General features: G+C 32.9%; 2 protein-coding genes across 2 annotated transcripts in view; both read right to left on the bottom strand.

The window, feature by feature from the left end:
- The window catches only part of LOC146148591 (tetratricopeptide repeat protein 21B-like), a 57,842-nt gene extending 48,398 nt beyond the window's left edge, over positions 1–9,444 (bottom strand). Inside the window, exons 1-4 of the mRNA XM_083388465.1 lie at positions 8,481–9,444; positions 5,660–5,770; positions 5,341–5,507; positions 3,861–3,988 (exon numbers count right to left, since the gene is read on the bottom strand). Coding sequence (XP_083244591.1) covers positions 3,861–3,988; positions 5,341–5,507; positions 5,660–5,770; positions 8,481–8,850 — 776 coding nt within the window. The 5' untranslated portion in view covers positions 8,851–9,444. The remainder of the gene's footprint in view (positions 1–3,860; positions 3,989–5,340; positions 5,508–5,659; positions 5,771–8,480) is intronic.
- Positions 9,445–11,894: 2,450 nt separating this feature from the next.
- Positions 11,895–14,350, bottom strand: LOC146148590 (calcipressin-3-like). Its single transcript, XM_083387066.1, has one exon. It carries the CDS (start codon positions 14,276–14,278, stop codon positions 13,700–13,702), a length of 579 nt encoding a protein of 192 aa, XP_083243192.1. The 5' UTR covers positions 14,279–14,350; the 3' UTR covers positions 11,895–13,699.
- Between the last annotated feature and the right edge of the window lie 754 nt (positions 14,351–15,104).

Below are 15,104 nucleotides of genomic sequence, written 5' to 3'. Positions count from 1 at the left end.
TAATACATGTCCAGTTTGTTGCCAAAACTTAATATTTTACCATTATATTGAGTGGGTAATTCCATGTCAAAGCAACCAACCTATTTAACCCATATGTTTTCAAAATTGCTCAAATTTTGTACATGTGTAGAGTTTTCCATCCTGATTACAATAAACTTTATTTTACCAAAATTTTTTGAGGGGTTAAAAAGTTATGCTGTTTGGAAATATTGGGCATTTTGTGCTCGCTGAACCGTGAAACTCATTGATTTTTATTCATGCAAAGTTCAATCTAGCATAACTTTTTAATGGATTGGAGTTTTACTTTCAAGTTAAGTTTATTTAAAAGATAATAACCTAATGTTAGATTTGTTACTTTGTTTTGTTGTTTCAGCTCTAAGGTCAGAGGTCAAGTGCAGGTCAAACTAATGTGTATTTTAAAAATCAGTGAAGCGGAACCCAATTTAGAAGCGAAATATCTCAAAAGCGTTGACCTAAATTTTTTTGTGTAAGGTGTCTATGGAGAGCTTATTCCAAGTACTTTCATTTAAACCAGGTTTCATTGCTCCTTTCAAGGGATACCACTGTCATATGAGCTGTGTAACATGACCGTCTAAAAAATAGCATTTTGGTTCGAATTACAAATTTATTTCAATACAAAGTCTGAATTACATTATTTTTTCAACTACTAAACTGTGACATTTGTTTTTTAAATAAATTAATTTCTCAACATATTTTTTGTTTTTAAAATGTTTATGAAGAATATACTCCTCCAAATACTTTTTTAAAACATGGGTAGATAAAGTCCATTGTATCATATTTTTTTATTTCAGATTCATTACAAGTTGATAAATTCTGTAGTTTTGTGAATTGTTTATCTAAAATTATCGAAAAAGTACTCAAGTTATTGAAAACCCAGTTAATGAAGAGTTTAGTGCTTGTAGTGTTGGTTTACACACTATTGTGGATTCTGACTGCCATAAACTAACTATGGTAAAAGAATATCGGCCTATTCTATTTGCTAAACTATCTAAATTGTTGTTATTAATAAGAGCAAACTTATTGCAAAAAGAAAATTTGCTTGTATCACCATGCTTTTTCCTAAATAAATATGATCTGCCTCAAAAAGTCTGCTGCAATCCATTTAAATCACATAAAACAAATATTATGGCTAAATTACAAAAAATACAACTTGATTTTTCACAAAAAACTAAGCAAAATAATTTTAAGCTTATCCCTGGACAAAAAATTCTAGTAATTGCAAAACAAAACTAAAATTAATTTGTAGTGAAAATGAAAGCATTTCATCGGAATCGTCAATTGATACGAATGTTAGTGTAGCTGCCTCTAACACTAGTGACAACAGCGATTTATATCTTTCCACAAGTCAGCTTAACACAAGCCTACATGTGATTAGTCAATCCCATTAAAACTTCATAGCCTACCATCATCCAGCAAGATTGTATATAGAAAAAGGAAATTGGGCTCTATTTATCAAGATTTGAAGAAGAGGTTTTCAACTGCTCTTCCACACTTGGAAACTACTAATAGAGAAGAGAAGGCAAAATTATTGTAAATATGCATAAAGCCAAAGATTTTGACAAACTAATGGATAAAATTCAAACCAAACTGGTTACAGAAGAATCCTACTCAGCAAAAGTTCAACTTCTAACCTTTTCTCCAGACTCTTGGTCTAGAAAAAAAAGTTTCAGAATTTTTTGGAGTGCCAGAAAATATGATGCGTACAGCAAAGAATTTTTTAAAATTTACGAAAGTCCAAAAAAAATGTACACCAAAAGAGAAAACCATTGCCAGCAGGAAACATAGAAAGAAGCTGTGCTGAATCTGTGGCAATGACAACACACGTATAATGCCAGGAATTAGCGAGCAAAGTTAGTGTTGCAACTAAAGTATATGAACAGAAGAGGTTAATACTGTCTACATTAAAGGAGTTGTATCTTGTGTTTAAGAATAAAGCATGGTGATACAAGCAAATTTTATCCTTCAAATTTTTCTTATAATAAGGCTCTTATTAATAGCAACGATTTATCTTTTATAGGTAGTTCAGCAAATAGAATATACCCACATTCTTTTACCATAGTTAATCTATGGCAGTCAGAATCCTCATTAGTGTGTAACTGCGAGCACTAAACTCTTCATTAGCTGGATTTTTAATAACTGGATGAGTACTTTTTCGACAATTTTAGATAAACAATTCACAAAACTACAGAAATTTCTATTTGTAATAAAAAAAAAATTTGTAATAAAAAAACATGATATAATGCACTTTATCCACCCATGTTTTAAAAAAGTATTTGGAGTATACTTCCATAAACATTTTAAGAATAAAATATATATTGTGAAAATAAATTTATTTGAAAACAAATGTCACAGTTTAGTAGTTGAAAAAATAATGTAATTCAGACTTTGTATTGAAATAAATTTGTAATTCGAACCAAAATGCTATTTTTTAGACGGTCATGTTACACAGCTCATATGACAGTGGTATCCCTTGAAAGGAGCAATGAAACCTGGTTTAAATGAAAGTACTTGGAATAAGCTCTCCATAGACACCTTAACACAAAAATTTAAGTCAACCCTTTTGAGATATTCCGCGTTTAAATTGGGTTCCGCTTCACTGATTTCAAAAAAGACAAATATTCAACCTCTGCATGACCTCTGACCTTCAGCCTCAAATGTCATAAAAATCTAAGCAATAGGACCTTAAATTATTATCTTTTAAATAAACTTTATTTCAAACACAAACTTCAATCCATCACAAAGATACAAGATGTTGAAGTTGACATAGCTGAAAATCAATGAATTTCATGGTTGACCGAGCACAAATTACCCCAAATTTTAAAATAACATAACTTTTTTACCCCTCAACCAATTTTGACAAAATAAAGTTTTTAATGATCTGGCTGAAAAACTCCACAAGTGTGGCAAATATAAAAGAAATCCAAGGTGTAGTGGTTAAAATTTTCCTTTTTTCTGGTTGCTTTGACATGGAATTACCCGAGTACAATGCAACACTACAGTACGGACTTTTCAGAAATTCGGTCCTATTTTTTTTAAACCTTGTTGCGTCTCAGGTCTACTTTTTTGACTAACGTGATCTGCTATGCAGTCAAATAATATATTGCAAAGAATACAAATGCCAGTAATGCAGAAAATACTTGACAATTACGCTGTGCATAACCTTGTTGAATATTTACCTGAAGTTGACCTAAGTAACCCTGTAGCGTATTTTGTACCACAAGATCAGCATGCTTTACAGGGGAATGTTACTTTTGCAACTTACTGCATTTGAGGAATATGCAAACTCTGTCCCTGGTATTACATGTTAGTCCAGGGTTGGGCAACATTTTTAAGTCACCTTCTAAAACCTAACTCCAAAGGTCTTTGTGGGCCATCAAATTTTAACTGTGTACACTTTACATGACAAAATCATCAAAAAAGGGAGGAATGGTGCACAGTTTCTATGGAAATGGTTCCCAGTTTCTAAAATAGGTTACAATGCATGGGCAAGCTGGATCTTGCCTGTGGGTCCTAGGTTACCCACCCCTGCGTTAGTCAGGAACGTTAACTCACCTAACTCGATGTTTTTAGCAAGAAAAAGGGGAGGAAGCTATACACACCTGGTGATCAGCCAACCTGAACGAATAAAGAAAGGCTAAAGAGAAAAAACATCCTGCATCTACGGTCAACTCACATGCAATTAAAAGAAAGACAGCGTTTTGCATTTGATTTTCATTTCGCATTAACTTAAGGTGGGTGACCAATTACCTGAAATCACCATCACCCCCTCCCTAGATAGGCCACTGCTCATGTCTCATTTTAAATAAAGGAAAATAAGTACAAAATGATAATAAATTTACCTTGCCTTGCCAATAATCCCAAAAGGATCGTGATTGTCAAGCAAACCATGATCAAAAAGCTTCCCAGCTTTTTTTGATGCAAGTTCTCTCTCAAAAATAAAATCAGTCCATGCTTTTAGTATATACCCCTGCAAAAAAGAATGTTAGTATTAGCTACTGCCATATTTATATTTGGAAAACAATAATAAACAGTTTTGTGTTGTAATTCATAACAATGAACAATTTAAAGTTTAAGTTAAGTGCACAAATGATGCCACAGTTCCTTTGAGAAGTAAGAGGAATTACAACTTACATTATTTACTTTAATTCGAATTAAAGGGGTAAAAATGAACTTTTAAGTTTACATAGTAAGCATCACAGGGCTAACTTAAAGACTACTTAAAAAAATCTTTTGAATATGAATTTTGTATTTTATATAGGTAAAGGGCATCAATTACTGTCCAATAGGTGAAGCAAAGTTGCAAGAAACTAACAGAGCAAGGCAAAGAGATGTTTCCCAAGCCATATTGCTGATTCAATTGCTCCAAAATAATATAAATAGAAAGGTTTATTCCAGACAAACATTAAAAGACGATTTTAGTATTATGATAAAGAAAAACATGTTACCATGTGACCTGATGGTTCATGCAGATACCATGCCAGTTGAATAAATGCTGCTTTTACACGGGCGATATATTGAAACTATTTAGAGGCTACAGCTCAGTGGCGTAACCAGTGGAGAGGGTTAAACTCCCCGTTTTGTAAGTGATTTTATTGTTTTTTTGTTTGTTTCTGTCAGGGTTCAACAAACTGTCCAAAGCGGAAATGTTAAAAATGTAATTGGGCTATGCGTCTTAAGCTAATGTGAAACCTAAAACAATTGCAAAGCGCCTCTTTTGTCTTGTTTGCACAAGGGTTGACCGTAAATACAAGGCATTTTTTCTCTTTCAAATTTCGTTATTCGTTTAGGTTGCAGGATTAGCAAGTTTGTATTCAACAATTGACAATGCTAAGTTAAGCCTTCTTTCTTTTTCTTTAAAAAAGTCGAGTTAGGCACAGCTTATGTTTCTTTTATTTTTCGTTAATTGATAATTAATTTTTCAATCTAAATTAAAGTCGTAAAGTCTTAACGATTTTTAATTGACAAAAACAAATGGTAAAACAAGCTTTTTTACAAAAAATAACTTTTTTCAAGGCGACCCTAAATACAGAAAAATATTACACTGGGTAAATCTAATGACCCAAGCCTTTTCTGGTGAGGAGCAGATCCAGGATTTTGTTTGGCGGTTTAGCCATTTTTCTATTTATATCATAAAGCAAATATCAGTAGGAAATTCGTTGTTTTCTGCCGAACTTGTGTGCCAATGTGAAAATAAAAGGGGGCTGAATATATTGAGGAGGCAGGAGGTTTTCGCGAAGCTAGAAAAATTTAGAGTTACTCACCTACTAAAATTTATAAAGACTAAATTTGTGTACATATCTATCATAAACACATACATACCTTCTTGCAATCTGGATACTGTTTTATTAATCGATCAGTATATTCTTTTGGACCTTTTCCACCTCCAACAAACCAAGTGGCAATAACAGCAAATAATAATTCAGATTCCGTGGCATTTTGCTTTAACTCTCTTATCTTGTTTTCCAAAACTTTAATTCCATTTTGATCTAATTACATTTGATTGACACTTAATGATTAGGCAAAGATTATCGCAAAGTAGTTGATCAAACGAAAAAAAAAAACATGATGGGGCAATACATGGCTACACACCATTTGTTCTTTGTAATTTACGTATACACTACTTTCTATTAAGAAATACCTGCATTATGAGACTTGTTGACGGCTGACAACAGTGCAATATGAGCAGCAAGGGTCACGTTTTGCTTATCTTTGATAATTTCCAAGTCACGTATACTTTCTTGAACCTGACCTAATTAAAAAAATCATTGTCATTTAAAAAATTACTTTAATGTAACTTTTCACCAAGGTTAAGACTTTATCTAAAAACACTAGTCAACAAAATTTTATTTTATTTTTTAAACGAGAATGTGAGCTTTTGAAACGAGAATGTGAGATTTTTGATGTTTTTCTCCCAATGATTTTGAATATGTCTTTAGTTTTTCTCTCACAGATCAGTTTTCAAAATATCTTTAAAATGGTGATTTTAGAAAAATGCATTTGAAACAATACACAGCTATTATACATGGTTCTTACATATGTCTACCATGTGTTTTTTTCTGCACATGACTGGGGTATAACCAAACAACATTTACCAGGTGTGTTCAATTATTTATTTATTTAAAAAGATTTGGTGACTGGGTACCATAGCTTAAATGTGTATGTGAAAAGGTTTGTCTTGTTCCTCACCCACTGCAAAAAGGTTTTCCAAATGAAGTTCTGTCATGCACTAACTCATCTATATTAACCCTGTCCAACCATTAACTCCTATCGGAAAATAGTGCTATTTTGCATTGTTGAGATATAGCCAAGCACACAATTGCAACATTTTAAAAATGTGCATTCTTTATTTGGCACTTTTCATTTGTTCACCAACAAAGATTCCTTGTTGTTTTGCTCATCTTAAATTTTTGCAGAGAAATGCTAACCTTTTAGAACTGCACTTTCTTATTCCTGAAGCTAGAGAAAAAGTTAACGGGGTATACGGTAACATTTTCAATGTCTGACAGTTACGATTCTCTTATAGGCCAGTCAATAACGCATCGGATGGATTGCCCCTGTTTGGAGTTATGGATTGGTAATGGGAGTGGTTAGAAATTGGGTTAAGGTTGAAATTATTAGGAGAGATAGTAACAAAGTTAGAGGTGGGGTTTTGGGTTAGGTATAAAATTGTATAGGCTTTATTGGCTTGAGAACCTCTGAGTTCATAATAAAAACCATAACTTAGAAGTTGAACTGGCTAATAATTGAAATAGTACATACAGGTTGCCACAATAGGAGTGTTTTATGTCCCTAGGTACCAGGGCCTCTGTTTAGAGCAGTGGTTCTCAAACTGGGGTCCGCAAGACAATTGTCTGGGACCGCGAAGCACCAAACAAAAAATCTACAACCCGACGCTTCTGAAGAAGAAAACCTCTTGTGCAAAAAAACTTCAGGCAACTTACTTTTCCAAAGCAAGCTGATTAGTTGTTCATTCACGTTATTGTACACTTTAAGTTGAATTGTCCATTGTGACGTCATAGTATTGCATTGTGCTAATAAGAGTTACGTTTTTACAGTTTGCTGCGCTGTCAACGTGAGCTGTACGGTCACGGTTTTAAAACTGTTCGTTATTGCTTCACAGAAAAAAATGATTCGTTAGAGGTTAACATAGCCGAGCTGCTAGAAGCAAGTACACCCATCCCTTTGATACCATAAAAACAAATGTTATTTTGTGTATATTTTTAAGGGACCATGAGCAATTTAAAAAGTTGCTGAGCGACCGTTGCGCAATTTTTCTAAAAAAGTTTGAGAACCACTGGTTTAGAGTGACCTGTTATACAAACTTAAGCAGAAGATGATTTTAACTGACTGAAAAGTTCGTAAGAACGCTCTTAGCTAAAATTAAACAGGTGGTTTTGGAAGCTTGATGCAAAAGACAAGTATAAAGATGCATCTATTGACAATAGCACATAGGTTTAAATCAGAAATTTTAGCACTGCAATGTTCCTTGTGTAACTTGTAATTTGATAACATTATTAAATAACTTTCATTGATATTGTTTGATTAATTGCAAAAATATTCAATAGATTGCTGTAAAAGTTGAATCTAGATTTTTGATAATTTTTTCGAATTTAAGTGAGATGCCAACTTAACTGGGATTTTATTGTAGTGTCTTTTTACTACACCATTCTCCAACAAGTTGTTTTATTTTATTCCTAATTCAAACAGTTCTCATTTTTATGAAAAGAGACACATATTTAATAAGGTTGTTTTTAAGCCTTTTAGGAAAACAGAATTGGCTTTAAACTTTTGTTGGTTGTTATGCACCTCACTCGGTTAAACTCCTACACATAGGTTATTCAGGGCCAATTCTAAACTTTCATCAGATGAAGCAGAACAGGCATCGGGGAATCATCCCTGCTGAAGTGGGCATATGCAATTTAACTTTTCAAAAGCACTTATGATTGTGATGCTCTCCTAACATGAGAACAGCAAAAGGCATGAAGAGTGTTCATTTTTATCACGTGAACAAGCTGTACAGTGTACGTGTTTAGTCTTTGAAGTACAATTGGTACAAAAATTTCTACACGAAGAGCTACTTTGTTTCTTGTCTTTGATCCACCAAATATTATGTCACAGATTATGTTTGCTGGTGCACTTTCTTGATATAAAGACAGAATAATAGTCAATAAAAATATGGCTCAATTAAATCTTTTGATCAGGACAGGTAACAATAATACTGAATAAAATCTGGCATTACTAAATATTTATTTATTTAGATCTTTTCTGCTGCAGTGCTATATAGGATACTTTTAAAATAACATTCTTTGCTCAAAATTTGTTGACCAGTGAAAATATCTCCGAACATGTTGTAGACGCAAAAAGAAAATTTACAAAAAACAATACATTAACACATATTAAATCATTAAGAACATCCAAATGTTAAAAAAACAGTAACAATTTTTCAAGCCATAGCTTACCATCAGCCAGCATGCTTATACTTTTATAAAATTGTAACACAGGATCAGGCCCAAACTTTCGAGTAGAATCAATAGCAATCATTTGAACATGGCGATAGTAGCCTTCCACCATGTAATAGTTAACAGTAGATAGAGTTTCCAAATCATCAGATGCCATAACCACTAAAATACTTGTATAATTTCCAAAACTAAATCTAAAAACAAAATATGACAAGAACAGCAGAAAAATCTTAAATATCACCATATTTGGATTAAAAAAGTCAAAGCTATGGTATAAACATTGACTTGGAAATGATATTTTCAACAAATATAAGAAAATATTATATATATATATATATACATTGCCGTTTATAAAGAATACACTTGACATAACACTAAAAGAAATATCCAGCGTTTATCCGGCTAAATGGCTAATATTGATAATTTTTAAAAATGCATTTATGGATTTGACTAGATTAATATTGGCCTAACCCAAATAATGTGCATAATGTAATAATTATATAAATGCTGGGGAAAAAGCCCAAACTCGGTGGGCTAAAGAAAATTTCTGGCCAGGGTTTAAACCTAAAGCTTTCATGTAATTATAAAATAAATGCACATTATTTGGGTTAGGGTGCTGGTTAGCGTTTGGGTTAGGGTCCGTCAAGTATTATTAAACTTAATCTTCTTATAATGATTAGTTAAGTCAAATTAGTGCGCTGTCCAAGACCTCAAAGTCTAAAAGTCAGACTTTTTGATCCTTTAGATGCACTAATTGTCGTAGACCTTTTTGCTTAGAACTGCACTAATTTCTGACGGATCGGGTGGCATACTTATTATTCAGACAATGCTAAGGGGTACTGAACAGTGCAAGGCAAAAATATCTACCACTCTTAAAACAATGTCAGAAATAAACAAGGATGACAGCCTTAACAGGCAATCTTCCAATCAAATAAACCAACGTAACTGAGTACCTAGTGTAGCTCTAAAGGGTCATTCCATCCTTAATTTAAAGGCCCGGAACCCATGTTCTTAGATTTTCTTTAAACTTAGTACAATTAAAGATCTCTTTCAAAAAATAAGAATGCAAAAAATTTGAGCGTTCTGTGATAAGCGGTTTCGAAGATATGACAGTTTAAAATATTTTACCACTAGGTGGAAATGGGTATTTTTTGGTTCCGCTTGAGTGCTTTTTGCTCTGTTGTGGCTTAATTTTGCAGTAGAAGCCTGCAGTAAAATGCTATTCCACCATTTATAGGGTTGCTAATTTAAAAAATGATGATTAAAACTATATGTGATGAATTCTTCTACATGTAATTTACATTTAAAGTTTTCTGACTTCCGAAGACTTTTCCGAAGCTCTCTGCAATTTTTTTTCAATTTTTATGCTGGAAAAATAATCTTGAGACATCATAGTATTTGGAATTTTTAAAGTGATTCTTGGTTATTTGCAATTAGTAATTGTTTTTTATGTTTTAAATTTGTGTTAGTTATAAAAAATTTAAAATACTAAAAAGTTATAACTGATAACTAGAGGCAGTAAAAGTTATACTTTTTTGGTGTAAAATCAAAAAAATATTGTTATGAGCTTCATGTAAGAAGGTTTAAGGTCATATTCTCCGTTTTAGGTCATAAAATATGACCTTTTGATTTTACTTAAACTTTAAAGCAGTCCCCTCTAGAAGTATTGCAATGAGAGTTCTCATGCTGAATTTCATAAAGCATTTAAAGCATGATTTTCATTGTTTTCTGTACTTTAATGCTTACTGTTTGATTTCAATTTACATTGTGACATCATCTTGACACATTGTTTTGCAACACACAGAATATTATAAACACTTGCCATAGGTCAGCCCGTACAGTCAGTTAGATCAGAGTTATAACTTCTATGATCAGCCAATGTTAAGATCTTAAGAGCTCCGGGTAGTTTTTAGCCTACAGCTCAATAGTGTATTTAATTTCTCAGTGCCTTTTTCAGGATTTAGTAAATTTGTGTGATCTCTAAGTGTACATTTAGCCTTGCTAGTATTTGTTTTTGAGCTTTATAACTACACAGATTTGTAAATTATGGAACCGTGTACTATAGGCATTTTAAAAGGGGCAGTAAAAGAGTGCGACAGCAACTCAAGAATTAGTAAACAAGGCATGACTAATTTCAATACAATAAGCGATGAGGAAAGAATTTTTTATTTATGGCGAGCTGGACTTTGCACAGAAATTTGTGGAAGAGATAGCAAAATTTGCAACCACCACAAAAAGCAGTTAGGGGACTACTTTTTATCTAGAAAGATGAAGTGCACTGATGTGTATGGAAGACATAAGAAAAAAAGCCTTCAGGTAGCCGAATCATCAGTTTGGCTATGGCACTCTACCTTAAATCACAGGAAATTAACAGCATACCAGGAGACAAATTGTTTTGAAATTGCTGGGGCTTGTTGTTCAAAAATATGCAGGTTGAAAAAGATCCTTCTGGTAAGTCATCAGATTCAAGTACTCTTTTACCAATCTAATTTATTAAAAAGGTCAAATGAAGTACTAAAGCTATTGGGAAAATCACCAGTTAAACTACATTCCCTCAAAAAACGCCAACGCCTATCTTATGTTCAAAACACGGTATCTAATGTAGTCTGGAACTTCGGGAACTTCCAAGAAAATTTATCACTTGCAATACCAACAGAAGATGAAGAACAAGTATCAACTTCACAGTCAAAAAAACAACAAGAGGAAAATGCAATTAAAGCAAATGATTTGGATATTTTAATGAACGAGCTTAAAGAAAAAATAGTAACTGCTAATTGTGACGAAAAACTTTCCATTTTGACATTAAAGCCGCACTCCTGGCATTTTGAAAAAACTCTTCAATTTTTTGAAGTGTCTAATTATTATGTTTCGCAATCGGCTAATTTAATTTGTTCTACAATTTGCATGAATTTAAAACTTAATAACCAACTACTAATTGCAAATAACCAAGAATCACTTTAAAAATTCCAAATACTATGATGTCTCAAGATTATTTTTCCAGCATAAAAATTGAAAAAAAATTGCAGAGAGCTTCGGAAAAGTCTTCGGAAGTCAGAAAACTTTAAATCTAAATTACATGTAGAAGAATTTACCACATATTGTTTTTATTATCATGTTTGAAATAAGCATCCTCATAAATGGTGGAATAGCATTTTACTGCAGGCTTCTACTGCAAAATTAAGCCCCAACAGAGCTAAAAGCGCTCAAGCGGAACCAAAAAATACTCATTTCCACCTAGTGGTAAAATATTTCAAAATGTCATATCTTTGAAACCGCTTATCACAGAACGCTCAAATTTTTTGCATTCTTATTTTTTTATTAAGATCTTCAATTACCTAAAATTTAAAGAAAATCTGAAAACATGGGTGGACAAATTTCTGAAAACTTTAAATTAAGGATGGAATGACCCTAAAGCCCTAGATATAAAGTTAAGTGATCTGATATGCAGTAAAATATACAAAGTAACTACAACCAGTGATGCGTAAGTATTGCTTGGACAGTTTTGATATGCAAACCTAGCAGTACTGTGAAGTTGAACAGAATGGCAGAAAGCTGGGTAAAAATGCAATGCAATAAGAAGTTTTACTATTTAAAAAAAATACTTAAATAATTCAATCAATATTGCTTTGGTAATTATTCGAGTGTTATATCACTATTCGTTGATTATTCTCTTATATACTCTTGACTTTATTAACCCTATAGCATGTTTACTGCAAGGTCAGCATGATCTATGACAGAATCTTGCTTTTGCAATATAGAAAGATTTGGGAGATTAAAGTGTTTTCAATATATCATAATCTAAGCATTGGAATAACTGGGATGTGAAAAACGCTTTTTAACGTAGTATAAACAAAATACAAAAAATGTTGAAAACAAGATTTATCACAGGAAATATGCCTTGCTTTGGTTAGTTTGCATTATTGTCCCATTATATTGAATTCTATGTTAAATCTAAAAAAGTCTATTCACCACCCTATAGAACAGGGGCTGGCAACCTACGGCCCGCGGGCTGGATAAAGACAGCCCGCCAATGTAATTCATCCGGCCCGCCGCCTCTTTAAAAAACTAGATATGAGTCCATTTCAAATACTTTTTGACTATTTTAACTACATGAATGCAAAAAAATTTGCGCTTCGCACGAATGATCTTTCTATGTCCGGTTTGACGTTTTGATGCTGTTTTTGAACTAAATCAGTGCTTCTTTACCACTGCGCCGTGGAAGGCTGACAAGTGCATCGCGCCAATCGGAAAACGTACTCAAAAATATTGGACATATATTTTTTAACAATTTTTTTTTTTTCAAAAAGTAATAAAATCTTGCAAGAAATTTAAAAGAAATGCCAGTATACTAACAAATTATCATTTTTGTTAACTAGATTAACTATTAATTATCGCATTTCTTCAAGGTAGTTGTATTACACTGTTCATTAGTAGTATGGATGACGACGCATGGACTCGAATTTTAAACTAAGCAAACGCTCTGACAAACACTTTACTGCCTACGTTCATATAATAAAACACGTTTTTAAAGCGCAATAAAATCCAAATCCCTCCTGATTCACAGTGGTTCTTAGATTATAATAATACAAAATCTCAGTTAACATATGTTGTGCGGCCCGCGGCCGCAGAGACCTTTCTGTGTTTGGTTTTGGCCCGCGACTAAAAAAAATTTGCCGACCCCTGCTATAGAATATTATCTAAAAATGACATAAATAAATATCAAAGCCAAACACATGTTAACATGTACCATCTCTAAAAAACAAAAATATTTTTAAATATTCTATTATTTTCTCAATAAGACAGCATTCGGCAGTATTAGGTTAACAACACAAATCCAATTTACCAAACAAAGTCATAAAACTTAAATACGACCTGACATGCTAGCCTCCTTATTGCAGAATATAACACTGCTTCCGTTTTGCGATAAAGTCCAGTACTAAGCAATATATTAGCATACATTTCAAACACTAGCGCCATTCTTTTATGATGAGAAAATATTTCTAATTTCAAGCTTTTAATTTTTGCTTTATTGTAAATGTATCTTGATACAATTAAAGTAAGAACAAATGTTTAACATTGTGCACAATTTATTGTACTTAATCACTCATTGAAAAGGCTAGTAAGGCTATCATAACCTTTTTTGTCTTTTCTATAGGGTTCCATATGCCAAAAGGGTTGCAACTTGAAAACCACTGGTGTTAGGCAAAAGAAAGACACAACTAAGTCCCAGGTCTTCGTGTTTGTTGAATGCGATTTTGTGCTATTTTTCTTCCAAAAGAGTCAACACTGTCTTCACAAATGTGTACTACAACACTTGGAGTTGAGGATGTGCCTTTGTGCAGTTCATGGCTTTGACCCGGAGAAAGTTCAACTAATGCAGAAATCAATTCAAAGTTGAACACAGGCTGATCTTCCACAACTTGAGTCCACCCAACAGGTGGTGAGGCAGGGGGTGAAATAAGGAATGTCTTCTCTTCAATTGGTGGTATAAGACTTGGGTTGGACACTATACCTGATTGAGCATGGCCAAAAAATATATTAATTGTTTCTCCTTTTATTATCATTTTATCCAAAGATATTCTTGCTTCGGTTGCTTGCTCTGGTGTTTCATATTTGATTCTTACTCTATGAAAACTTGGAAGGTATATAAATTCAGCAACACCAATCCTGGAAAACATGTCTTGAAACTGTTTTTGCTCCATCTCTGATACAAATACAACATCAGGAACATTGCATGCCAGTAGTGTTAATGGTAGCCCCTGACAGGTATGATCAGGTTCAGTGAAGCTTTTCATCATAAGATTAATATATTAAGGTTTAAATTGCACTTTATAGCATTGCTATGTGACCTTCACATAATGATACATAAAACACCACTAAAACATTTGGTAATAAAATATAAACAGAAAGAGACAATTCATTATTATTTGCTTTATAAAAACATAATTATGTTTATAATCAACAACTTTAGGAATTGGATGAACTGAAAATACTCCAGCAACATACCTTTTTCTAGAGTAAGATTGTCATTTTAAGAAATCTTGGTTGTGATTCTCATCTACCACAATGACTATTTTGACTACAGCATACAACTAACAGTTTATTGTGGAATCACACAAAGCCTTCAAATCTCGAAGTGCAAGGGAAAGAAAAGTTTTTTACAGGATTTGATATTATTAAAATGTTGTTAAATGCGGTCTTTAAATTTGTCTTATCAAGTCTTTTCTACTATACGATTTACTTAACCTTCGTTTCTATTTTGGTATGTTAACTGGCACCTACCAGAAGTGTAAATGACCATCTAAGGGGCCCTTTTCTTGGAAATTAATATGACATGTTTAAACTCGGAGAAAATTGTCAAATCCTTCAGTTAAAACTTTAGGCGCTCTTTCACTATTGTACGTGAAAAGTTATGCAAAAAAATAATAATAATAATACCGCATACCACAACGCATATTGTTTGGGTTAGAGTGCGGGTTAGCGTTTGGGTGAGGGTGGGTCAAGTAATATTATGTTTATTATGAATAATGACTTGACCCACCCTCACCCAAACGCTAACTCACACCCTAACCCAAACAATATGTGTTGTGGTATGCGGCATTTAAAGAAAACAATTTTTTTATT

Source organism: Ascidiella aspersa, chromosome 4 (assembly GCF_963924565.1).
Source record: "Ascidiella aspersa chromosome 4, kaAscAspe10.2, whole genome shotgun sequence".
Taxonomy (NCBI): domain Eukaryota; kingdom Metazoa; phylum Chordata; class Ascidiacea; order Phlebobranchia; family Ascidiidae; genus Ascidiella; species Ascidiella aspersa.
Note: the sequence above shows the minus strand (reverse complement) of the source record. Positions and strands in the feature narration are given on the sequence as shown.